A 23,685-nucleotide genomic window follows, 5' to 3' on the forward strand; every position below is an offset into this window, starting at 1 on the left:
ATACCACGACTACACAGAAGACAGGCGTGAAGTGGAAGCAATTCCGCGTTTCGTCTGAGTGTGCGTCCCGGAGGCCTAATTTAGTCATCTTTCCCCTTCCACCCTTTTTCTTATAAGGAAAGGATGGGAAGTAGAAGTGAACTTTCCGGATGAGGGGATCCATGGAAAGGAAGAATATTTTTTCTTTCTACACATCCTCTCCTCCGTCGATTTCAGGTGGCCGCTAGCTCGTTTGCCACCTTATGATATAAAAAAAAATCCTATCCATCTTACTAATATTTGGATTTCTTAGAATTTCGGCAAATATGCAGAACATAGTCTGGATAAAATAACACATAGGGTACCAAGTTTAGGTTATTACTGCGCGCATGTAGTCGCGGGCGACAACTAGTTTAGATAAAAATTTGATATTTATTTTTAATGACAAAAGCCCGATTCTTGATGTCGCTAGTTACAGAACGAAAAAAAAAACAAGATGTCAACATAACAATTATATTTTTTAAACATAACAATACATTTTAATATAACATATAAATTATGATATTTAAAATAAAATTTAATTTCTTGTTTAGTTAGAATTTTCAAATAAATATATATATTAAATATATATTTCCTGGTGGCCGCTCGCTCGTTTGCCACATTTATGATATAAAAAATATATGTTTTTAAATTAAAAATGGTTACAAACATAAAATTTAAAAATCAGATCATTGATTAAAGGCTGTTTTTCAAACATTTATTCGTATTAATTTTATTTAAAATAAGTTAAATTAACTTAATATCTCTGGTAAATATCCATAACCAATAAAATCATCTAAAATTCCCTTTATTATAGCTTTATAATTATCAACGGCCATTGCTATCTCAAATTCGCTCTGTAAAATTTTCTTGCTTCGCACATGGCCCTCTTGTTGCAATCCACTTGACAACCATAGAGCTGTATTTGCAACTATAAAGCAAGCAGGTCCAACTGTCTTTAGGTCTTTCTCCAATTGTCTATGGCTGTACACATTTTCAAAGTTGGCATCCTTGAAAAACTCCAACAATGTACTATAGTAAATCTCAATAAGGGATACAAAATGTTTTTGTCTCAGTTTACTATTAGCACTACTTGTTATTAAATATAACACATCAAAAGCGGGGCTACTTATTCTTGCAGTTTGAAAGTCTATTAAGCAAGCAGACACTGGTTTGTTGTCCTGGAAAAAGAAATCAGTATAAAGCCAGTAATAAATGATGAATTTATAATGCAAAATTAAAAAGAAATCAAAGTTAATCACCTCATATTTGTAAAGTATATTTTCTTTCCAAATATCTCCATGACATAAACAGTTCCTTTCAGACGATGAATACACATCCTCTATATATTTTGTACAATTCTGTTTTAAATGCTGTAACATTGGCACATAATTAGTGTTGTCAAACTTCAATAAAGCCTTTTCCAGTCTATCAAGTAAAATGTCAATGTATCTTTTATTGGTACTTTCTGATAATGGTAAACAAATATTTTTCACCTCAGCAAATAATTCAGTTTCCTTAAATTCCATAACAAAAGATAGAGCATGAAACTTTGCAAGACTTTTCAAAGACACAATCAAATGGTCGACATCCAAAAACATACTGTGAATAAATGGTAAGTAACCGCTTTCACACATGTTTTGAATTGCTAAAGCTTCTTTACAATAGTCCTTGCATACATAATAACATTTTGGTATAATATACTGAGATTGTAAACATTTTTGTAAGTCTTGATATTTTGAAAAAACTTTCGAATATACAAATATTTCCCGCGCAAACATAGCTGTCACTGCCCCGCTAACACGGTATCTGTCATCCGTCGGTGCTAATTTCAACATTAATTTTAAAGATACATTTTCGTTATTTATTTTCCCCTCTAAAGATATTGGAATAAGAACGCCAAAATAGTTCTGGGCTTTCGCGTCTAAACTTTCTTCTATGTAACTCCATTCCTTTAAATAGCAGGCAACGGCTACGTCATTTACAACAGTTTCGATATAATTTGAAGAAATTAATACAGACATATTATCTAAGTGGAACAAAAAACTAAACCTATACAGTAAAATGTATAAAATAAATGAAAAATACTACTTTAAGAAGTGTTCTTATCATCCTCGCGATCGCGTTATTCTCGTGTCATTTTTATTTTGTTTACAATTTGTTTGACATTGACAATGTCATATGTCAAAGTTATGTTCCGTTTTTAAAAGTTTTTATTAGAACTAAATTAAATTACTAAAATTTACCTACAAAAATATAAATTCGCAGACACGCAGAGATTATGAATTTGATTTTACTATTGCATGTATTATGTGTAAAGTTACTTCTCATTATTTTGTTAGTACTAAAGGAAGAACAAATTCGGATTTGTGCCGGTTTATCAAATTCACTTCGATACAACAAAATTGCTTTCAAAAACACAACGCAAATATAGGGAATCTGAAATAATATTACTCAAAACTCTTCGGTACATAATACCCAAGATTAACAAAATCTTGTATAATATCAAGCATTATTTGTTTATAATAAAGTGTAGTTGAATTTTTTTCAGTTCCCTCTTCACAAATATTCTTACTTTGTATTATTGCTTTCTCTTCTAAACCTAACCACAAGGCAAAAGCCAAATTACTTGCTATAAAGGAATAAAAGGCCACTGTTTTAAGATCGCGATTGAAATCACTTCTTGAATATGTGGTTTCGGGATCCAAGGAATGTTGTGATAGAGTTTGCTGCAGACAATCGTAGTAGGTTGATAGAAAAAATTCATAACATTTCCTTCTGACTTTTGTTTCTGCACTTGTAAGGATAAATATTAAGACATCTTGAGCGGGACATAAAAGACGAGTTGTTTGAAAGTCCAGCATACACGCGCTTATAGGTTTATTGTCCTGAAAAAAAAAACAAGATGAACGATAAAAATACTTACAGAACTAAGTAGCACATTAGAATTTGAAACATTATTTTTATGTCTGACTTTTAATCCTAGCTGATTTGATTATAAACTCCGTTATGCTTTAAAAAAACAAAATCATACGAAAAGTGTAGTCGTAACAATAACATAAATATTTACCTCATATTTAAACAAAATATTCTCCTTCCACAAATCTCCGTGGCCGTAGACTAAACGGCTTGCTTTGTACGTATTATTATCGACAATATGATCAAAATTAGTAAGAATCATAGAATAAAATCCTTCGTAATCAGTATCTTTGAATATATTTATATGATTTCTTAAAGAATCTTTTAAAGCGACCATCAATTGTCTCGGATAACTAGAAATATATGGAGTCATAATTTCCTCATCACCTATATTTTTTACATTATATTGCAAAATCATTGAAAGTCCGTGAAACTGTGCTAATGATTTTAATGATACGATTATATGATCTGCATCTAAAAATCTATCTCCACTGAATCGTTGGAATCCTTCTTTGCACATATCTTTCATAACAATAACTTCATTATTTAGCGTAGAATCTGCATAATAACATTTAGGGAACAGTTGATTCAAATCAATTTTTGATAATCTCCTGTAATATGGAATTAAAACGTTATAAACAAAAACCTCAGAACCGTATAGCACCTTAATAACTCCAAGTTCTCGTAATATTGCTTGATTCGGTGGCATTTTCACTATCAATTCTTTCAACCAGTCGCCATTTTTATTTTCTCCCTTCAAAGTAATCGGTATAAGTATTCCGAAGTAGTTTTCTATTGTTTCTTGTATATTACGGAAATGATATTCATAGTTTTTTATTTCTAACTTTTCGACCAGTTTCTTTAATGTTACAGTTAAACGCTCTTCGTGTGTCATTTCGCTATCTTGAACTTGCACTGGTATTATCTTCCTAACGTATTTTACGTTTGGTTATCAATATAATGAATGTTTGCTGCTCAAATACGTTTATATTATTTACTCGTTATCTGTTATAATGCATGTAAAACCAAGAATATGCTCGTATTTATATTATTCTGTCTATTAAATACATAGAACAAGTTGTTATCTTTGTAAATTACTAGCTGTCTCCCGCGATTCTGTCCGCGTGGAACAAAAAGTAAACTTTATTAGTAGCCCATGTGTCATTCCTGACAATATTCTATATTAATGCCAAATTTCAACGAGATCCATGCGGCTGTTCTGGAGAAACCTTCAAAAAATATTTCATCCATTCTTCCATCCATTCAGCCATCCATACATTCGCATTTATAAAAGTAGTAAATTTGCAGTCGCCAGCAACTATGTCCGCGCGGAATTTAAAATAAACTTAATTAGTAGCCTATTTGTTCTTCCAAACTATGTTTTACATCTATGCCAAATTTCAGCGAGATCCATGAAGCCATTACGTAGATAATGTCTCACAAATATCTATCCATCTATATATATCCATACATCCAAACATTAGCAATTATAATATTAGTAAAATTACATATGCAAGTTTTTGTGGCAGTAAAACTAAGGAATTCCGGTGCCAACTCGACCAAGAAGTTGCTACGGCTACAAAATGAATAAAACAAAAATCATATGAGTTTTTTGTTTATTTGAATACAAATAATTAACAACTCCATCGTAATACTATTGCTTTTTAATTTAAAATGTATTAAAAAACGAACAATTTAAAATTAACGGCCAGTTTTGAATTACATATAGCCTAATTGTAGAAAATCTTCTACAATCCCAAGCATAATATCTTTATATTGTAAAATATTTGAATTCTCTTCTGAATTGATATTTTTGCTTTTTACAAACGAATATTTTTCCAGATCAAGCCATAAAGAGAATGATAAATTAGCATAAATTATGCAATATGGAGCTACTGCTTTAAAATCATGATTTAAATCGTGTCTAGAATAAAAGTCGTCGACATTCAAGCCATGTTCTAATAAAGTTTCTTTCAAACAATCATAATATGTTGATATAAATAGTTCGTAATACTGTCTCCTAAGTTTGCAATCGAAACTAGTAAATACGAAACAGAGAAAGTCCTGAGCGGGTGATAAAAAACGAGTCAATTGGAAGTCCAATATGCACGATTTAACTGGTTTGTCGTCCTGAAACAATAAAAAAACTGTGAGCACAGAACAATATTAGAAGTCGCCTGTAACTTCGTCAGCGCAGAATTTAAAAAAAGAAGCCTGTAATAATCCCGCGTGCATCGGTTACCTTTCCGTTAAAGTCCCATCAAAATCGGTCCGGTCCATCCTTTCCGGAGAATACTCGGAACAAACACGGCCTTCCGGAAAGGTAGGATGATAAACAGAGAATTAAAAAAAAAAATTGTTATCAGCAAACACATTATTGTGTACAAAATATGTCATTTTTTGATGTACGGTGGATCTAAACCAGCATTTCCCAAAGTGTGCGATAACGCCCCCTTGTGGGCGCCGCAGGTCTCAAGTTGCGGGTTAAAGTAAAAGTTTCGTTTAGAATTCTCCGTTAATATACATAGGTCACAATAATTAATTAATTTAATTTGAAGTTATAGTGGTTTTTAAATATGTGAAAATATTGGGGGCGCTAAAAAAATATTTATTCTCAAAGTGGGCAGTACACAAAATAAGTTTGGGAACCACTGATTCTAAACAGTCCTAACACTTGTGTTACTGCTATATTGTCATCCCTCTCGTTCATTCTCTTGGAATAAAACAAAGATAGCAGTAGTATTAGTGTACAAGTATGACGTCATTTCATTTGATATTCCTGATTACAACTACAATTCGTTAAAACGCTACCGTTAAAGCAATTGTATTAAAATTATTTATCAAAGAAAATTGGTTCTTATTATATGAAAATAAAAAGTAATAAGTATATGTACAAGACTTACTTCATATTTAAATAAAATATTTTCTTTCCAATAGTCTCCATGCGCGTATATTAAACATTTTGCATCTTTTATATTATTAATGATGACGTCATCAAAATTAGCATCTATCTTGCTAAATATATCACGTTTCGTGTCTAACAATTTATCCAAATTACCTTGCCAAGATAACCTCAAAGAAGTTGTATATTTCGGTGGATAATCAAAACAATTTGGCAACAAATTATTCCAATCTTCTTCTTTAATATTATTTTTCAGTACCATTGAAAGGGCGTGAAATTTTGCTAATGATTTTAAAGAAACTATCATATGGTCTATATCAAGAAATTTATTATCAATATGCCTACGGTATCCATTGCTACACATGTTCGATACTGCTAGAACTTCTTTATATTGTGTGCAATCTGTGAACAAACATTCCGGGAACAATTCTCTTGTATCAAATTTCGATAATCTTCTAAAATATGGCAATAAAACTGTGTATACAGCTGCCTCAACACTATAAACCACTTCAAGAGCTCCCGATTCTCTAAGCGATGTATTATTCGGTGCGAATTTCACAACAATATCCTTTTTAATTTCCCCATCATTCGTTTCACCGTTTATCGTAACAAATACTAATTCACCTAAATAATTTTCAATATTTTCGTCGATGCCACTTCTTGTATATTTATAATTCTTTAATTCCAGACTCTTCGCTATTTGAGACACGACATAATATAAACGTTCCTCACTAGACATCTTTATAAAAAAAGTGCGAAATAGATTGACTGCCGATGTTTTTATCAGCAATCTTGTGTTATCTTAAGTTGAAATTTATTATCTGTATTAAGATATTATATTACGCAAATTAAAAAATATACTGAAATATTGATTGTGTTTTTAATTATCTTTTTTTCGGAGGCAAAGGCCCACTTTGGGTCGCTGCGTCAGTGGAAATCTAATTAATTGTTTTCCTTAATGTTTTTGTTAAAGTAACACAAAAACATCATATGTACGAAATATAAAAAAAATATTCACATATTAAATAGAGATACTCCAGTTTTATTTATCTGTTAGATTTCTAACACATAATAATAGTAAACATACAGTAATTGAATAAAGGGCCACGCAAAACCAAAGCAAACGTTGTCTATTTGTAAAAGAGTGTCCATATTTATCTTTTTAAATCTTAGTCACCATGATAGCTCATATTTTTCATGATAAACGCTTTAGTAGGAAAAAAATCTTTTAAAGCCTATCTTAAAATATAAATGTGGATGTTTGTTTGAAGGTATCTCGAGAACGGCTATATGAATCTCTATGAAATTTGGCATAGATTTAGAACTTAGTCTGAAAGAACACATAGGCTGATAATTAAGTTTTTATCTTCGATACCGCACGGACGGAGTCGCGGGCGACAACTAGTTTAAGATGAAATTAAATAGACAACAATAATTGTATGGTCAACCATAACCAATTTAAAAATTCGTTAAAATATTTAAACTACTGTATTGCAATGTGTAAAAAAAATTTCGTGTTCCAAATTTATACGCACGACGCAAAGTATTTATTATGTATTTGCTTATACTTACAAAAACTATCCAAGAAATATATAATATACAGTCACCCTAATCGTAGGTAGTTGTAAAAGGAAATCAAATCACGTGTGTAGGGCGTGACAAAGTTGTCAAGGGCTCAGAGCAAGCCCGCACACTCGACGCATACCAACCACCTCACAAGCGCCAGGTTCTTGCCGAATTTATCCCTTTTTTGCTATCCATACAGGACTGAAACTAATAGCCGACCTTGCTTATAAATACTGTTTACACATACGTGCTGTAAAGGACTTAACGAATTAAATACAAGATGGCTTAGGTCAAGGGTATTCGTCCATAATAAAACTAATATTATTTATATGGATGGATGGATATTTGTTACAACGTATCTCCGGAAGGGCTTAACGGATCTTGATGTATTTTGGCTCAGATGTAGAACATAATCTGGAAGAACACACAGGCTACTAATTACGTTATTTTTTTTAATTTAGAGCGAACGGGCATGGCACAGCATGTTTTACAATAAGGCTGAAAAAAATGAGTGCAAAATATTTAAAGCAGTAATATAGTAATTTAAGTTTGTTGTAATACGAACAAAATTTTAAAAAAATAAGCAGAGTTAAATCATGATTTGTTCTGAGAAACAGTGGTTTCCCAAAGTCCTCAGTCACTCTGAAGAAATAAAGGCTAATATTTTTTAAACGCCTGTTACATTTTTCAGTGTTAGTAGAACTATGTTTGTGTATACAAAGTCATATTGTAACACTGATAATATGAAAACCCTGTTAATCTAAGATTTTATTGCATTAGATATAGAATAATCCTATTCTAAATACTATTGTTCACTGCGGTAAATAAGTCTATAAAGTTTTCCGCTTACAAATGACGTTATAACGAAGAAAATCTAGTTTAATATTCAATAATTATTATTAATAATTTATCCAGAGAACCAATATTTAATGAGCGAATTTACTTTAAATCATTTTTGGCCTGTCATAGCAAAACTACAACAAAGGCACAATAAGCAATATTCACAATTTATTATAATTTATATAAAAATATTTGTCACTGGCAACATTGTTGACTTAAAAGTTTATGACGTCACAGGTAATAAAATCCAAGATGTACATTACCGAAGTCCTATTCACTTGATGCTACAATATTTAAAAGTGCTCGTTTACGGCCTACATTTAACATGGCTAGAATACTACGAGTCGACTTTATTTGTTGCGGTCTCCTAGTTTTATGCTCAATAAAATAAAGAGCTTTGCTTACTAACGCAACGACAGAATTTATTTATTCGGACGTAACTCATTAAGTTACACTGTAGTGTCCGGCAAATATTTTTAAAGGGAAATTTTCTTTCTTAAAAACAACGTCATCCAAAATTAACATTTGGTAAGTTTCTATTGAACAAACGCCAAATTATATGTGCACTTTGGAACAAAAAAATAATATGTTTTTTTTTTCGTCTTTATTGATTCACAATAAAATTGGCGGGAAAAATACTATCGTATTTCACACAATAGTTTTATTTATTTATCATGGTTAACTTGAATTCATTAGATCACTATTTGATAAATAATTTGCATATATTTATATCTATTTGTGTGTCAACAGCTCACCTTTTAACTTAAATTTCTAACCAAGTCTCATAAAGTATTGTTCAGGAAAAGTTGTTTAAAAATTAAATAGTTACATGATATGCTTGAAAATACATGTAGAATTGTAGAAAAATAAACAAAAGCAGCCCATTCAAGGTCTTCCAAGGTCGCACCAAGGTGAAGAGCGCGTGAATGATTAACGAAAGACGTCAAAACACTCCGCCATACTGCCATAATCATCATGTCAACTTTTGAAATATTACTTTTGCCGTCCCCTTACAAAATTGAAATCTTTTCCCCATTCTTACTCCGCAATTGTATTCGAAAGGATCCATTTTCTAAGAAATACGCGTCTAAAATGTCCTATTATCATAGCAACAAAAATTTATATTCGAAAACGTTACCAATACCGAACGGTTTCGTTAGTCATTTTGATGAAAAAAAGAAAAATAAAATAGTATTTTTAGATGTAACTCCAATAAGGACGCCCAATTATAAATCTTCAAAGAACGCGATTTTACCTTTAAGAAATAATTTGATCGAAACAAAAATATATAAGGACATAATTTATGAGAATATCGGTCCCGTTTTTAATTTACTCAGACTCATGGGTGTTTTGCCATTAACAAGAAAGTCTCCTGGATTAAACCAGTTCACAGTAAAATCAATATCCATGGTTTATTCTGCTGTATTATATCTTTTACTCATCAGCTACATTTTGTATCTGTCTTTGCATAAAGTTCAAATTTTACGAACTGCAGAAGGAAAGTTTGAGGAAGCTGTCATCGAGTATCTATTCACGGTGTATTTATTTCCGATGATTGTTGTCCCCATAATGTGGTATGAAACGAGAAAAATTGCTGGAGTTCTCAATGGATGGGTCGATTTCGAGGTAAGTTTCATCCAATCGGTTCAAAAACCGATTGCAATCTTCCTCATACTAATTGAAATAATTGTCGAATCAATCTCAAAGATTAAATATATAGTTTGTATAACAGCTTTTTTTTTCGACACAGGTAACCTATAAAAAATTATCCGGTCATGTGCTGCCTGTACATTTGTATAGAAAATCTCTTGCTATTGCGATTATAATACCTATTCTATCGACCACCTCGGTTATAATAACCCATGTTACGATGGTTGACTTCAAGCTGGTGCAAATCATACCATATGTATTTTTGGAGATATTGACGTATATCCTGGGAGGTTACTGGTACCTACTCTGTGAGACATTGAGTATTTGCGCTAAAATATTAGCTGACGATTTTCAACTGGTGAGATTTTAAATTTAACTAAATTATGATTTTTTTAATTGGATAGGCTAAAAGAAATTAATTTATTAAAGTAAAAAATAAACAAAATAAAATAGAGCAAACATTTTACCATGTGAACATTAAGCACCCGTTTGTGAAAACCTCTTTGTAGATTTTTAGGTCAAACTTTACAATAGCGAATCGTGTCGAATTTTCATTAAATTGATTTTAATCGACAGGACATTACCTCGTTTATATTGTTTTTTTTTTGAGTCGTAATTTATTTCAATTAATCTGAATTGAGAATTATAATATTTCAGGCTCTCCGGCACATTGGTCCGGCGGGAAAAGTCGCCGAATACCGTGCCCTATGGCTGCGTCTGAGCAAACTAGCACGTGACACTGGCATAGCCAACTGCTACACTTTCACCTTTGTCAACCTCTATTTGTTCTTGATCATTACTTTATCAATCTATGGTCTTCTGAGCCAGATTTCCGATGGTTTCGGCATCAAAGACATTGGATTAGCTGTAACGGCAACTTGCAGTATATTTCTACTCTTCTTTATATGTGATGAAGCACATTATGCTTCACAGAATGTAAGATATGATTTTTATAGAACGTAATGACAACTCCATCAGATGCTAGTTATAATTAATGGAGGGTTTTTACTAAGGATATCTCTCTTAGGATATTTTATCTTAATAGCACTCATCATTGACTTTCTCAAATAAAAGAACCTGTGATTTAAACATATTTCGTCTTTTTCCAATACAGTAAATTATGCATTATATTTAAAAAGTAAAAAAATGGAACTCACGATCTTGTTAAACTTAGCGTGTTTAAATTATATTATAATTATAAGGGTTCAAAAGGGTACATTTTCTTATAATGTTTCTATTAGGTACGTACAAATTTCCAAAAGAAATTGCTAATGGTCGAACTCTCCTGGATGAATACAGACGCGCAAACCGAAGTTAATATGTTTCTACGAGCCACTGAAATGAATCCCTCAGAAATAAGTCTCGGCGGATTTTTCGATGTAAATAGGAACCTATTCAAATCGGTGAGTAGTTCTGAATAGTGTTCTTAATGTTGAAATGATCGAAAAATAACCTTGAAGTGAAAAAAAACTTTTTCCTATATCTTACTAATATTATAAATGCGAATGTTTAGATGGATAGATGGATGGATGTTTGTTTGAAGGTATCACCAAAACGGCTGAACGAATCTCGATGAAACTGGAAAAACATATAGGCTCATCATGTTTTTTTTTTTAATTACGCGCGGACGGAGTCGCGGGCGACAGCTATCTGGGATAAAACTTATTGATAGTAACTTTTCAATATATTATATAATAATAAAAAAGGAAATCTTCTTTTTCAGCTTTTAGCGACAATGGTTACATATTTAGTCGTACTTCTACAATTTCAAATAAGTATTCCTGATGATAACCAAGGTGAAATGGATTACGGGGGAAGATCTTTTATCAACGATACCATACCATTTGAGTCGTCCAGTGTTCCTACTACAATTACAACAATTTTAACAACGCTGGCGAAGAAAAAAAAGAAACAATAAATATTTTGAAATACAAAGATAAAAAGTAAATAAAAAAAAACAATTCTATGATTTAGCGTAGAGAATACTAGTTATTAGGTTTGTAAAGAAATCTAATATATTGCTTTTTATTTGTAGACATATATTAATCATTCAATCATTCTATTTAATTAAATGAGAACGAGTTACCAAACGAAGATATGTTTTTTTATATCATAAGGTGGCAAATGAGCATGCGGCATGCGGCCACTAAAATTCGGCGAATTTCCGAGCGACAAATGTTTTATGAAACAAAATAAAGATCTTCGATTTAGAATTTTAGTCAAGTTAATCTTTTTTAACATAATATTGTTTTTTATCTAATGAAAAAATCGCATTTTCCCCGAGTCTCCCAACATAATCATTCCCTCCTCCTACCCTGCCTGTCAGATTATAGGCAAATTATTGGTAAACTGCATCTTGAAGCTCGTCTTTATTACAGGCACAAAATAAATTCTGAGATCATATGATAGTTGGTTTCTTACTCATTACGATATTAACTCTCAGAGCTCCATCAGTTTTCTCCGTATTACCATTACTTTACACAACACAAGTTTTCTACGTCCTTATTTTTTAAGATATGGCAAGTTTTTCTGGAAAATTGAAAGAATATTCCGGATTATTCAACTGTCAAATCAAAGTTAAGTTGTGTGTACACGCCTTGTGTTTTTAAAATTGATTATAGCAGTTTTACGACGAGAAAAGTATAATTGCAAACGCTTTAAAGGAAAGTAAACGGTTATAAATAAAACAATGGTGGATTACAGCAAATGGAAGGACATTGAGGTACGTAAACAATACAATGACGTACCGAATAGAAATGATTAGTATTTTCTTTTAACGTATATTTGTTAAGTTGCTGTATGTTTTTATTATGAAATATATACGATGTGACACTATATCATATATTACACGATTCTTAAATGAAATGCTTGAATTGAAATTCTTAACCTGTAAAAACCATAAATATCGTTAGTTTTTTTTAATGGAGATAGCTAAGTTATCGAAACCACCGTATACGTCATGATTACTCCAATAAATTAACGATCAATATCTTCCTTATTAGATTTCTGACGATGAAGATGAAACACATCCAAATATTGACACACCATCGTTGTTCCGATGGCGGCATCAGGCTCGTGTGGAAAGAATGGAGGAGCGTAAACGGGAAAAAGAGGAGTTCGAGCAGAAGAAGTCTGAAACATTTAGGAAAATAAGCGAAACCAAACGCAAGATTGCAGAGACTGATCCGTCTAGTCCCAACTTGGAATCATTGAAAAAAGCCCTTAGCGAACTGGAGAAGACTGAGAATGAGATTCTTAAAAAAGAAGAAGAATTGAGAAAGAAAGAGAAGCAAACTCCTTGGAATGTCGACACAATTAGTGCTCCAGGATTTACAAAAACAGTTATAAACACAAAGCCAGCTAGATCTAAAGATGAAAATCTCACTGAAGAGGAAAAAGAGGCAAAGATGAAGAAATTCATTAAAGAAAATGAGAAATTATTGAAACAGTTTGGAATGTTGAGGAAGTATGATGATTCTAAAAAATTCCTGTTAGATCACAACCAATTAGTTTGTGAAGAAACTGCAAATTATCTTGTCATATGGTGCATCAATTTAGAAATGGAAGAGGTAAATTTACATTCCCTTATTCTAAATTTAAGTTATAATAAATATCCATTCATATAATCCATAGAGTTCCAATAAGTATTTAGTGTTTCAGGCTTTATTTATTCCTGTATTTTCTACAAAAAGATAATGTTACCTCTATTTTTGTAAAAAGCATAGCAAAACCTAAAATATACACACAAAAATACATCATCATCATCATCATCAGCTCACTATACGTCCCCACCGAGGGGCTCGGAGCCTACCCTAAGTTCAGGGTGATTCAAAAATACATATTTAGATGTAAATCACCATCCTAAATCAGATTATTTGACTTGTTCGTGAATTAAAATGCTGAATTAGTGAGATTCTGCTTTAAATATTTGTAATATACATAAATACCTAAATGACAAAAAATGATGTGAAACTTGTCTATGTTCATAATAATCAATATAATTTCAGAAACACAATCTTATGGAGCATGTGGCGCACCAGACTATCTGCATGCAGTACATTCTGGAGCTCTCTAAACAGCTGGATGTAGACCCAAGAGCTTGTGTCAGCTCTTTCTTCTCCAAGTAAGTACTTACTGTGGGTTACTGGCACCAAAATCTTTGTATAAAACATATAAGAGGTTAATTAAAAAAAAACATAATTAGCAGCCTATGTATACTTCCAGACTACTGCTCTACACTGTATGTTCTATATGTATGCTAAATTACATCAAGTTCCGTTCAGCCTTTCGGGTGATACCTTTAAACAAACATCCATCCATCCATCTATCTATCTATGTAAATATTTGCATTTATAATATTAGTAAGATTGCAGTCTGTGTTATTATCATTGACAACAAAGAGATAATATGTTTTAAATGGAGAATTTAGACTCGGAAGTGTACAATATTTTTAAAAATTATGGATACTGTAAAATACATCTCCTCTGTTAAATAAAGGCAGGCTGCATCTGCACTTGCAAATGTCTATGGGCAGCAGTCGTTATTTCGAGTAATTCATGTGGCCGCTTGCTCAATTGAAAATATATTAAACAAACTGTAAGAAATTAAAAATAAACATTTCTTTATAAATATCCATTTACCTGACTCATGTATTCTATTTGTGAATGTACCACTGATTTTGTTCTTTATATACAGCTAATTATATCAATATCTAACAGGATTCAATTAGCCGAGAAAACGTACAAGGACTCATTTGATGATGAGTTAGAACAATTCAAGTCACGTATCAAGAAGCGTGCAGCAGAGAAAATACAGGAGGCTATCCGGGAGCAGGAAGAAGAGGAACGCAGGGCCAGGCTGGGTCCTGGTGGTCTTGACCCTGTCGAAGTTTATGAGGAACTGCCTGATGTAAGTGTTAACATTTTTACCTCGGAAACTTATATGAAAACGCTAAGGCGACGGCGTTGTTGACGATGTTGATACTAAAGCGTGATGTTGCTGTTTGTTTCAGCCGTTTTTATATAAGTTTATGATTATATCTCACGAAAGTTTGAATAATTTTTACTTTGGACTTTGGACAACCCAGAAAACATATGTTATTAACAGATAAATTTTATTATTATATAAGGTGCCAGATCCAAATTGAAGTGTTATATTAATTGTTTTTTGGTTGTCAATAACATTTCAATGTATGGAAAATGTTAATCAAACATTTTAAATATCGAAAATTGACAAAATAAAAATCCAAAATATCATAGATTAATGTTTCTGTTGTCATTTTAGGAGCTGAAAAAATGCTTCGACGCGCAGGACGTGCCGCTGCTGCAGGAGACAATCGCCAAAATGCCGGAACAAGAGGCAGTGTACTTCATGAAGAGGTGCGTCGATGCCGGTCTCTGGGTGCCGCAGAAGAAAGACGAGGAAGGCGAGGGGAGAATGAAGGAGAAGGTGGAAGAACCTTCGGGAACCCCATCGGTCACTGACGATGTAGACTGAGGTTACTAACCACATTTTTGTTCGCTATCACCGGTTGTATGTGATCGACACATTGCGACACGAAAATCTTAATCGCGCATTTAAAGCCTGTTTCCACTAATGTGTAGAAGTTGCATACTACCTGCCAACTTGTGGAAAAATGGTCTAAGTCTTGTCGCGTTGTGTCGCTCGCCTGCAATGATTGGTTATAATCCGTGTAAATAATAGCAACATGATTTTTCCGTTTATTTGAAATAAATCCTTGAAAGCAAATTACAATTTTTGCCAGATAACAGATCTTTGATTTTTAGTAATTAATGGAATTTAATTTTCTATGAATTAAGAAAATTTTAACTATGCCACATAAATATTTAGAGAAGAGAAACTATAAATTTAACTTTGTTTAATATATTTAGAGTTACCTGTCAAGTTTAGTAATTTCTTGAATTGTAGAACAATTTGATTTTAATCAGTTTCAAGCTTTATAACTGTATAATGCTGTGACACTTGTAAAAATAATATAAACATTTATTATCTTTGACAAAATAGAAACTACAATACAGTTGAATCTTGATAAGTGAGAGTTCAAAGGTATTCTTTTTCTCGTTTATAGAGCTTTCTTTCTAACCCGGCTCTGCTTTTCCATGTTCGACTATCTACAAGTGTCAACTGCAGTATATTTTTACTGCGAGAATAAAAAATATCTAATATGTTTTAACTTTATCCTACGTAAAAGTATAGATTATATTAACATCAATATTTCAAAATTCCACTTTTTGCTTACATTTTTTATTCAATTGTATCTTAATATAATTTAGTATAATAATCAGGTTATAGTTTTATTGAATAACCAATTTAATTATAATAAAATTGCATATTAAATTGATAATAAATGTGTTAAATTAAGTTTGATTTCGAAATTCATTAGTAAAATCATCGTTTAGCTTACATCAGTATTATGCTTTTTTATTTATATACACTGCAAAGTTATCTGAGCCGCTGGGCTTCAGAAAAACTAAATTATAGAAGCTCACTAGCGCCCTTGTGACAATATCCTTTGCGTACTGTAGCTGTCATGTCATTTTTTTTTCTTTTATGTAATTTTCTGGGTAAGTAGGTTTTATATATCCTGCCATAGCCAACTGCGATAGCAGCGCCTCTCACCAGTTCAGACATCTTTGACTATTATTTTCACTTGTCACCCTTCAAATTGGGGGCAATTTCTCCTATAAAAAAGAAAAAAATTGTCTTTGAGAAATAGAGACAATATGTACTCACTCAAATAGATCTAAGAATCGATGTTGGTCTATTATTTGTGCAAATCGCTTATATGTAGAGAATTATTTCTAATGCTTAGTGTATATATCCTGCAACACTAATAAATTCTCTTACAACCATTACTGGTTTTATTTCGCTGTTCTTGTTTCTTCAAAAGTAAATAAAATTCGTTGAACGGATGAAACTAATAGGTGCGAATCAAAACATCAATATAAAAACATATTCTTAGCTTTATTAAAGAAATTGATATGTTTTTTATCTTAAAGTAATGGAATGACATTATTTTCATAAGACCTACGGCTAGTTAGTTTTTTATCAATATCTGTTTGATGCCTTTCTTTGTATGGTGTTTCCGTTGGGTATTAAGTATTCAATCATTCTGTGAATAGTCTAAATACGGGAGCTTCATAGTTTGGGTGTGGTTAAAATAAAAGTTATTTGTTTTAACTTGTACTTTTTATATAACAAAACTACAATAGGTGTTGTGGAGGCGCGCTATGTGAGCAGGTGTTGTGGCGTCAGTTGCGGCAGCTGTGGCCGCCCCTCCAGCTTGCTGTAATCCAGGTGAAACTCTTTCGCCACCTGCGTACACACAAACAGAAATAATACATATCAACAAACATAACTTGCTATATAAATCAGAGAAAATTAATATGCACTCAAGCCAACTCAAAGGACTTATAGATGGTACAAATAAAATCTATAATCTCTGCTTAACCTTCTCGATAACAGGCGTGGATCGTAATAGAAGTTGAAAACAAATTGAAGAAGAAAAGTGGAAGCAGTGTTCCAGTGAAACCAGTAAAATTTAGAACAGGGTCTATTAGAAAAATATTTGTAAATCTCCGGTTTAATCACTGTATCCAATAACGTAGTACGATACGATATTATTTACCTTTCGCCAGTTATGCGCGTCAAAGAAGTAGTAGGTGCCGCGCTCGTACGTGGACGTCTTCTCCACCATGGGCATGCCGGGCGCCTGCGAGATCCACACCTTCTCCTCCATGTGGTACCGCCACTCGCGGTTGTATCTGACAACATACAATAACAATGTGCATTAAACACTACACATTACCAATATCAATGTGCACCAAATATAACATGACCAAAGTCAATGTGCTCAAATTATTACAACCAATACTAATGTGAACACAATATAACATGACCAAAGTCAATGTGCACCAAATATAATATGAACATAGTAAATGTGCTCAAAATATAACATGACTATAGTCAATGTGCACAAAGTATAAAATAACCAATGTCAATGTGCACAAGATACAACATGGCCACTGTGTCTATGTGAGTAAGTTACAACAATCACTGACAATGTGAACAAATGTAACAAATATTATTGCAATCTTTACCATTAATAAAAAATAGTATAATCGTAAAATGGAATATTTTTTGGATATACTCACAATTCTGCCGCCGCTGCGATCTGTAGCACGTCGCCCACGAAGCAGTAGAACAAATAGAACAATAGATCTTCCTTATATCGACTCAGTCGTAGGGGTGCCAATTTTTCCCTAATAGCTCCGTTTATCAGATATTCGGGGGGCACATGGTAGTCCAAATCTTGTGGCCTGAGCAACAGAAACATTTGATATGGTTAGACACTCTGTAAAATGGTTAACATTAATTACTAGTTTATAAAAATTTTACGTCGACCTTTCTTTTTTATATGATTTAATTCAAAATATTAAGCAATTCAATCAGTTTATTTACAACTGATTAAAAACATTTGAAACTGAGTGTGGCTATTTCTGTTGTGAAGTAATTCACTCCGGCAAAGCAAGAATTGCATTGCCGTTAATAATTATCAAAAATTCCTATTATTATGTAAATAGCGAATATTCTAATTAACACCAAATCCAACGTTTATTTAAGTTTTTGAATTTATTATGAGTTTTACCTCAAAACGAGTGAGGTTCTTTGCCTATTTTTATCAGTAAATCCAATAATTGCATCACTTCAAACATAAAAAGCGACGATCAGATTTAAATTATATTAATAAAAATAAGATTTAGATAAATTTTCTACATATTCGTAACACAATTATATTATACATTAAGTAAAAAATATAATTTTACTTACACTTCCTACATTGTATTAACCATTTGAATTTTAATTGTGAAAGAATTTGACATACCATTTTAATACAACACGTGAAGGAGCAAATAAATATGATAAAAGCAACTATAGTATTCAAATTCCTTCAACTTGTATAATAAAATTCATAATTTTGTTTCTATTATTTATAAAATTATAAAAATTGCCAATTGGTTATAGTTAATACAGATATAAGTAAATGGAGTACCATTTTTCTCCGGCCAGAGATTAACAGCAGCAGAGGCGACGCATAGCATTATCCTAACATATATGTTTTAGCACTTAACACCTGGACGAATATATTGTGCGTTAATTTTAACAGTGGCAACATTATGAAAATTTATAATTTTGAGTAGTGTTACCACATTCGAAGGAATATTTTAATGATATTCATGTTTGAAGGTATTGAGCATTTGGGAGCTTGCAATATCAGTGCAGATGCATTACTTTATAATAGAAATAGTTTACCTGCAGGGCGTGTCCGCCCAGGGTCCGGCAAATGTAAGGTAAAGGTTGTCGGGTGAGTTTAAATTCAAGCCGAGTGCGGTCAAGTCCTGACCTAAAGCTAACGAGACCAGGCTGGGGTTGGACTCCGCAGCACGGATAAACGTCAACAGTCCCACGATACCAAACTGGTTTGGTATCATCGTCTCCGGTATATTCGTCACTTTGCCTAAAAATCAATAACCACCTCAGTACCACTTTTCAAATTCACCCAACAATGTCTCATATCATATCTATATCTATGCTTAAATAAAATCGTATTTTAATGACCTACAAGTAATCGATACCTAATTTTATGTAATATATAATACACCCACCATTATATTCCGTATGAGCTCCTTGGCTGACAACTTTAGGGACAGAAAAAACCCAATTCAGACATTTATATAATATGCAATCACATTTACTACAATTACTTTCAAATCTACAAACATCTAATACAACTAAGGAGCATGCATACAGAATAACATAATTTTATAACACTAATTTAAAAAAAATAATAAAAAATGCCTTGTAAAACATAAAAATAATGAACCAATTTGATCTTTATGAATCCAATATTTAACATATGAATTTAATAATTTATGAAAAACCAAAAATAATAACTATAATTGATACCAACATTTATAAACATTGATCATGCAAAGTACAACAAAAAAGTGATTTAAAAGACATCGGCTGTCTAAGAGAGATGCCACATGGGCGGTGCGTTGACAATGCGTTCCGACACACTTTTTGAAACCCATAGTATGTCGCACGACAAAAATCGTCGTTTGACAACAACGGGTTTACATACTGCGTGGACAGTTATTTTGATTTATATTGTGAAGCTATACATGTGCACCGCCAATGTGGCATCATTTGAAGCATAACATTTGTGTGTACATACCATCGGGCGATGTCTGAATGCCCTTCCTGGGCTTGACGTCGTTGTGGTTGGCGTAGTCGAGGGCCTGTGGCGTGGGTGGCTGCGGTGGCGGCGCGTGCGTTACGGTCGCGCCCACCGCACCCGCCGTGGCCACGCCCGTCACGACCGCCGCGCCCCCCGTGCTCGTGCCCGGCAGCGCGGGGAAGTCCTCCGACGACATCGTGAACTCCGATTGCTCGGACGTTGGCTGCTTCACCATACCAACTGGAAATTTAATAGCCACAATTTATATTAGTAACAGATAGTAAGTAAATTGTAAAGTCTAAAATGAATAAATCAATGGCCTTACATAAATGTTGAATGCAACTACACACAGTGGTTAAGTTTTAAAGTAATAGTGTTAATGATTAACTGGGGAAATACCATGGCCAGAGATCAAATGTGTTAGAGGTTTTATAGTATATCATGTCATCTCTACTCTATCCCTCCTCATATTTGTAACTTATGCATTTTTAATAGTGTCAGCAGTGTACTGACCATAGAGTTTTAAACTTATGCACATACTTGCGAAGATCCATTATTATTGTCCAGATCATTTACATCCATCTACCATGATTAAAAAAAAGTTTATAGGTAGCCTGTGCTTTTTCACACTGTTCTACATCTATGATAAATTTCAGCAAGATCCATTTAACCTTGTAACAAACTACCATCCATACATAAAACCTTTCGAATTTATATAATATATAATGTTAGTAAGTTAAGGAACATCTATAACTATTGTATAACACAAATGGAGACAAATGCACTGACCGTAGGGTTTGGAGCCGGGCGGGGGCGGCGCGGCGGCAGGCGCCTGGTCCCCCGCGCCGCGCGCCGTCAGCGAGGGGAACTCGCTGAGGTCGAGTAGGGGCGGCGTTGACGTGTCCCCGCCCTCGCCGAACACCGAATGATAGTTACTGCTCGTGTTGAACCTCGATAGATTACCCATACTTGACTGTACAACAAATAATTTTGTTCATTGAAATGTCTACATTTAAAGCAATGCTGGATTCAAACTAAAAAAATGAAAATGCACTGTGTAAGTCAACCTCTGAGATTAAATCAGCTTATCAGGTAAGTTGGTGATGCTGAACTTATTAATATTCACTATACTCAATCTGAACAGCGTTATAATAAAAATTACATTAAGAATGAGTATAAAAAATGGATACCATCCTTTAATCATTTAAATAACTAAGTTATACTTAAGTTTATATAAAATTTAATACTAACCATAGAATTAGAATTAGCTTGTGATAAAGGTGTTGGAATTGGTACTCTTCTATCCGCAAAGGCTCGTTGACCGAATAATGTTGACCTTGAGGCCATAGCGGGTGGCGCGCCCCCCGGCATCGCTGTGGAGTTTCGGCCGGGCGACAGCGCCCCGCCGAAGGTCGGTGTCACATGGCCCGAGACTCCGCTCACCAGGCCCGATGTCACTCTGCCACCCACACTGACACCACCTACACCACTTGCTAGGCTTCTAGGTGCTTGCTGGAAGTTCAAGTTTGCCATAACCTGAAAATTAAAAGAAAAATTCACAATCCACTTCCTGTGCCTATCATTATGAAGGGTCTGCACAGTATGTCCATACTTTTCCATACATTTTTATAAGTATATAAGTGTATAAGTAATCATATAAGATTCAGTGTCTTCTAAAAATTAACAAAATAATTATCAATTAAAAGAAAATAATCTATACCAAAATACACTATATAATCCAACTTATTAGATCTATAGGAAATATGCAAATAAAGAAAATAATTGCTATCTCGGTACAAAAGTATTGAGGTCAAATACTATACTGAATAATACTCTACTTTAATGCATATTGCATGCATATACAATAAATAAGTAATTATAAGTCTAAAATCATTAAAAAAAGTTTAATATTAAATTAATCATTTTAATAAATACTATAGTGAACTTTATTTAGTATTTATTACAATGTAGTAGATAGTTAATGGGGTCACTATTTGTGTCATTAAAAGCACTTTAACGTAAATAAATTCAAGACTTCAAGTCATTAATACCCTTATAGTTGAATTAGTTAAGTATTTTTTAACTTTCTCATTAGTTTTCTGATTTTTCTTGAAAAAGGTCACAGATTTAAATCAAACAAAAGTTAATAAAATTATAAATTATCAACCAAATGTGGTTTCCTTACAGGAAAACAGGCCACGAAACTTTCGTGTTGACCTTAATAGTACCAAGTATTTGTTTAGAAACATTTTAATTTGTATAATAACAATGAAACTTATTAGTTTAGCCAAATAAATCTTTCTTGGATGTCAATAAGATTATAAGTGGACGAAATATCTTGTTGCGATGGACAACATAGGTCGTCAATAATAACAATTACATATACGTAGATTAAGATGGTTATTTATCAGTTCCCATCTGTCAATAATGGCGACTCTGGAAGATGTTCTAATTTCACGTCCCATTTAAAAAGTATAAATATTTACCTAGTGTCAACTTCAGCCCTTGTACCACTATTTCAGAAGTAATATGGATGGTTCATAATCGTATATTCCAAACAGAAATAAATAAATCCTCTTGTATGCAACAAACAAAAGTTTGTTGACTGTTCAGTTTCAAAGGCAATTTGTATGCATTCAAAATTTTCAAGTCAAAATATTCGTAATATTGCCTTTTGATGAAACACTGCTATAAAACGCTGAAAACTTTATGCATCTTTACGTTGGTAGTATAAATCTTAATAATTTCACTCAGATTTGTCGAACGCCACATTACCCTAAACAACTGGCGGCCATATTGATAAAAGCGGAAACCAAAAAATTATCACACTCACAACCTACACGATTCCCTTAATACAGCTTTTTGAACACATTTACATTTATTTTTAAATAACTTTTTGGTTTTTAGACATGATCCACTTTGTAAAAAAATATTTTAATTTTAATTAAGATTTGCCAATTTAATTCGGATACTTATTTGACTAAAATTCCTGATGGCCAATGAAATAAAGTTACCCTTTCAAATTTATATGTGCTTTAAAAGGAAAAATTATTTTACTTAAATCAAAAAACTGATTGAAAGTGCAGAAACGAAAAAAAAATCAAGTAATAGGAGTAGTGTAATAATTTATTTCAATGGTGTAATTACAAACCTTTTGACTTTGAGATGTATCGCTACTTTTTGAATGACGTTTTTTCATTTTAATCCACTAAATTATTTTATAGTGGATATAATTATACCATCCTCTTTAATTGAATTCCCTAATGAAATGGATAATATAACTCGAATCTCTGAAAACTCGATATCTAGTTTGTTTCACAATGCTCTAATACTTTTTTCAGTATACCTACAAAGCGGGCACTAAATATTGTTTAAAATACAACTCCGTTTTATCTTTGCATAAACATTTCCGAACAATATGTGTAAAAATGTTAGCTACATTACCACATTCAATCTTGAAAAATCAAAAGCTTGTTTTCAATTCTATAAATGCTTTAATTTTTTTATTATCTTGTTCAATATCCATACC

General features: G+C 32.6%; 6 protein-coding genes across 11 annotated transcripts; 2 read left to right on the forward strand and 4 right to left on the reverse strand.

The window, feature by feature from the left end:
- Window positions 1–716: 716 nt before the first annotated feature.
- LOC106116700 (uncharacterized) lies at window positions 717–2,400 on the reverse strand. Of its 3 annotated transcripts, none has more exons than XM_013310633.1 (3): window positions 1,515–2,400; window positions 1,281–1,391; window positions 717–1,199 (listed from the first exon to the last, which is right to left on the reverse strand). In XM_013310633.1, exons 1-3 carry the CDS (start codon window positions 2,040–2,042, stop codon window positions 771–773), a joined length of 1,068 nt encoding a protein of 355 aa, XP_013166087.1. In that variant the 5' UTR covers window positions 2,043–2,400; the 3' UTR covers window positions 717–770. The 3 variants fall into 3 exon arrangements, with proteins under 3 accessions (XP_013166087.1, XP_013166088.1, XP_013166085.1); XM_013310634.1 differs by having other exon boundaries at window positions 2,110–2,246; XM_013310631.1 differs by having other exon boundaries at window positions 1,281–2,188.
- Window positions 2,401–2,447: 47 nt separating this feature from the next.
- LOC106116701 (uncharacterized) lies at window positions 2,448–3,939 on the reverse strand. The gene is made up of 2 exons (XM_013310635.1): window positions 3,089–3,939; window positions 2,448–2,906 (listed from the first exon to the last, which is right to left on the reverse strand). The coding sequence occupies exons 1-2, from the start codon at window positions 3,830–3,832 to the stop codon at window positions 2,469–2,471; spliced, it is 1,182 nt and encodes a 393-aa protein (XP_013166089.1). The 5' UTR covers window positions 3,833–3,939; the 3' UTR covers window positions 2,448–2,468.
- A 651-nt stretch (window positions 3,940–4,590) lies between these two features.
- Window positions 4,591–6,608, reverse strand: LOC106116702 (uncharacterized). 2 transcript variants are annotated; one of them, XM_013310636.1, is made up of 2 exons: window positions 5,841–6,608; window positions 4,591–5,067 (listed from the first exon to the last, which is right to left on the reverse strand). In XM_013310636.1, the coding sequence occupies exons 1-2, from the start codon at window positions 6,576–6,578 to the stop codon at window positions 4,657–4,659; spliced, it is 1,149 nt and encodes a 382-aa protein (XP_013166090.1). In that variant the 5' UTR covers window positions 6,579–6,608; the 3' UTR covers window positions 4,591–4,656. The 2 variants fall into 2 exon arrangements, with proteins under 2 accessions (XP_013166090.1, XP_013166091.1); XM_013310637.1 differs by having other exon boundaries at window positions 4,967–5,067; window positions 5,996–6,608.
- Window positions 6,609–9,286: 2,678 nt separating this feature from the next.
- On the forward strand, window positions 9,287–11,813 carry Gr63a (Gustatory receptor 63a). The gene is made up of 5 exons (XM_013310627.1): window positions 9,287–9,871; window positions 9,996–10,253; window positions 10,553–10,831; window positions 11,137–11,298; window positions 11,619–11,813. Exons 1-5 carry the CDS (start codon window positions 9,338–9,340, stop codon window positions 11,811–11,813), a joined length of 1,428 nt encoding a protein of 475 aa, XP_013166081.1. The 5' UTR covers window positions 9,287–9,337.
- A 619-nt stretch (window positions 11,814–12,432) lies between these two features.
- Cdc37 (cell division cycle protein 37) lies at window positions 12,433–16,419 on the forward strand. Its single transcript, XM_013310638.1, has 5 exons — window positions 12,433–12,617; window positions 12,898–13,464; window positions 13,903–14,018; window positions 14,614–14,803; window positions 15,179–16,419. The coding sequence occupies exons 1-5, from the start codon at window positions 12,585–12,587 to the stop codon at window positions 15,389–15,391; spliced, it is 1,119 nt and encodes a 372-aa protein (XP_013166092.1). The 5' UTR covers window positions 12,433–12,584; the 3' UTR covers window positions 15,392–16,419.
- A 572-nt stretch (window positions 16,420–16,991) lies between these two features.
- Rga (CCR4-NOT transcription complex subunit regena) lies at window positions 16,992–23,503 on the reverse strand. 3 transcript variants are annotated; one of them, XM_013310628.1, is made up of 9 exons: window positions 23,308–23,503; window positions 21,408–21,692; window positions 20,946–21,129; window positions 20,154–20,396; window positions 19,582–19,614; window positions 19,229–19,433; window positions 18,070–18,234; window positions 17,544–17,679; window positions 16,992–17,230 (listed from the first exon to the last, which is right to left on the reverse strand). In XM_013310628.1, the coding sequence occupies exons 1-9, from the start codon at window positions 23,353–23,355 to the stop codon at window positions 17,144–17,146; spliced, it is 1,386 nt and encodes a 461-aa protein (XP_013166082.1). In that variant the 5' UTR covers window positions 23,356–23,503; the 3' UTR covers window positions 16,992–17,143. The 3 variants fall into 3 exon arrangements, with proteins under 3 accessions (XP_013166082.1, XP_013166084.1, XP_013166083.1); XM_013310630.1 differs by lacking the exon at window positions 23,308–23,503 and adding an exon at window positions 22,643–23,177 and having other exon boundaries at window positions 17,138–17,230; XM_013310629.1 differs by lacking the exon at window positions 19,582–19,614 and having other exon boundaries at window positions 17,138–17,230; window positions 23,308–23,502.
- Window positions 23,504–23,685: the final 182 nt, after the last annotated feature.

This window comes from Papilio xuthus, unplaced genomic scaffold (genome assembly GCF_000836235.2).
Source record: "Papilio xuthus unplaced genomic scaffold, Pxut_1.1 DF827714.1, whole genome shotgun sequence".
Taxonomy (NCBI): domain Eukaryota; kingdom Metazoa; phylum Arthropoda; class Insecta; order Lepidoptera; family Papilionidae; genus Papilio; species Papilio xuthus.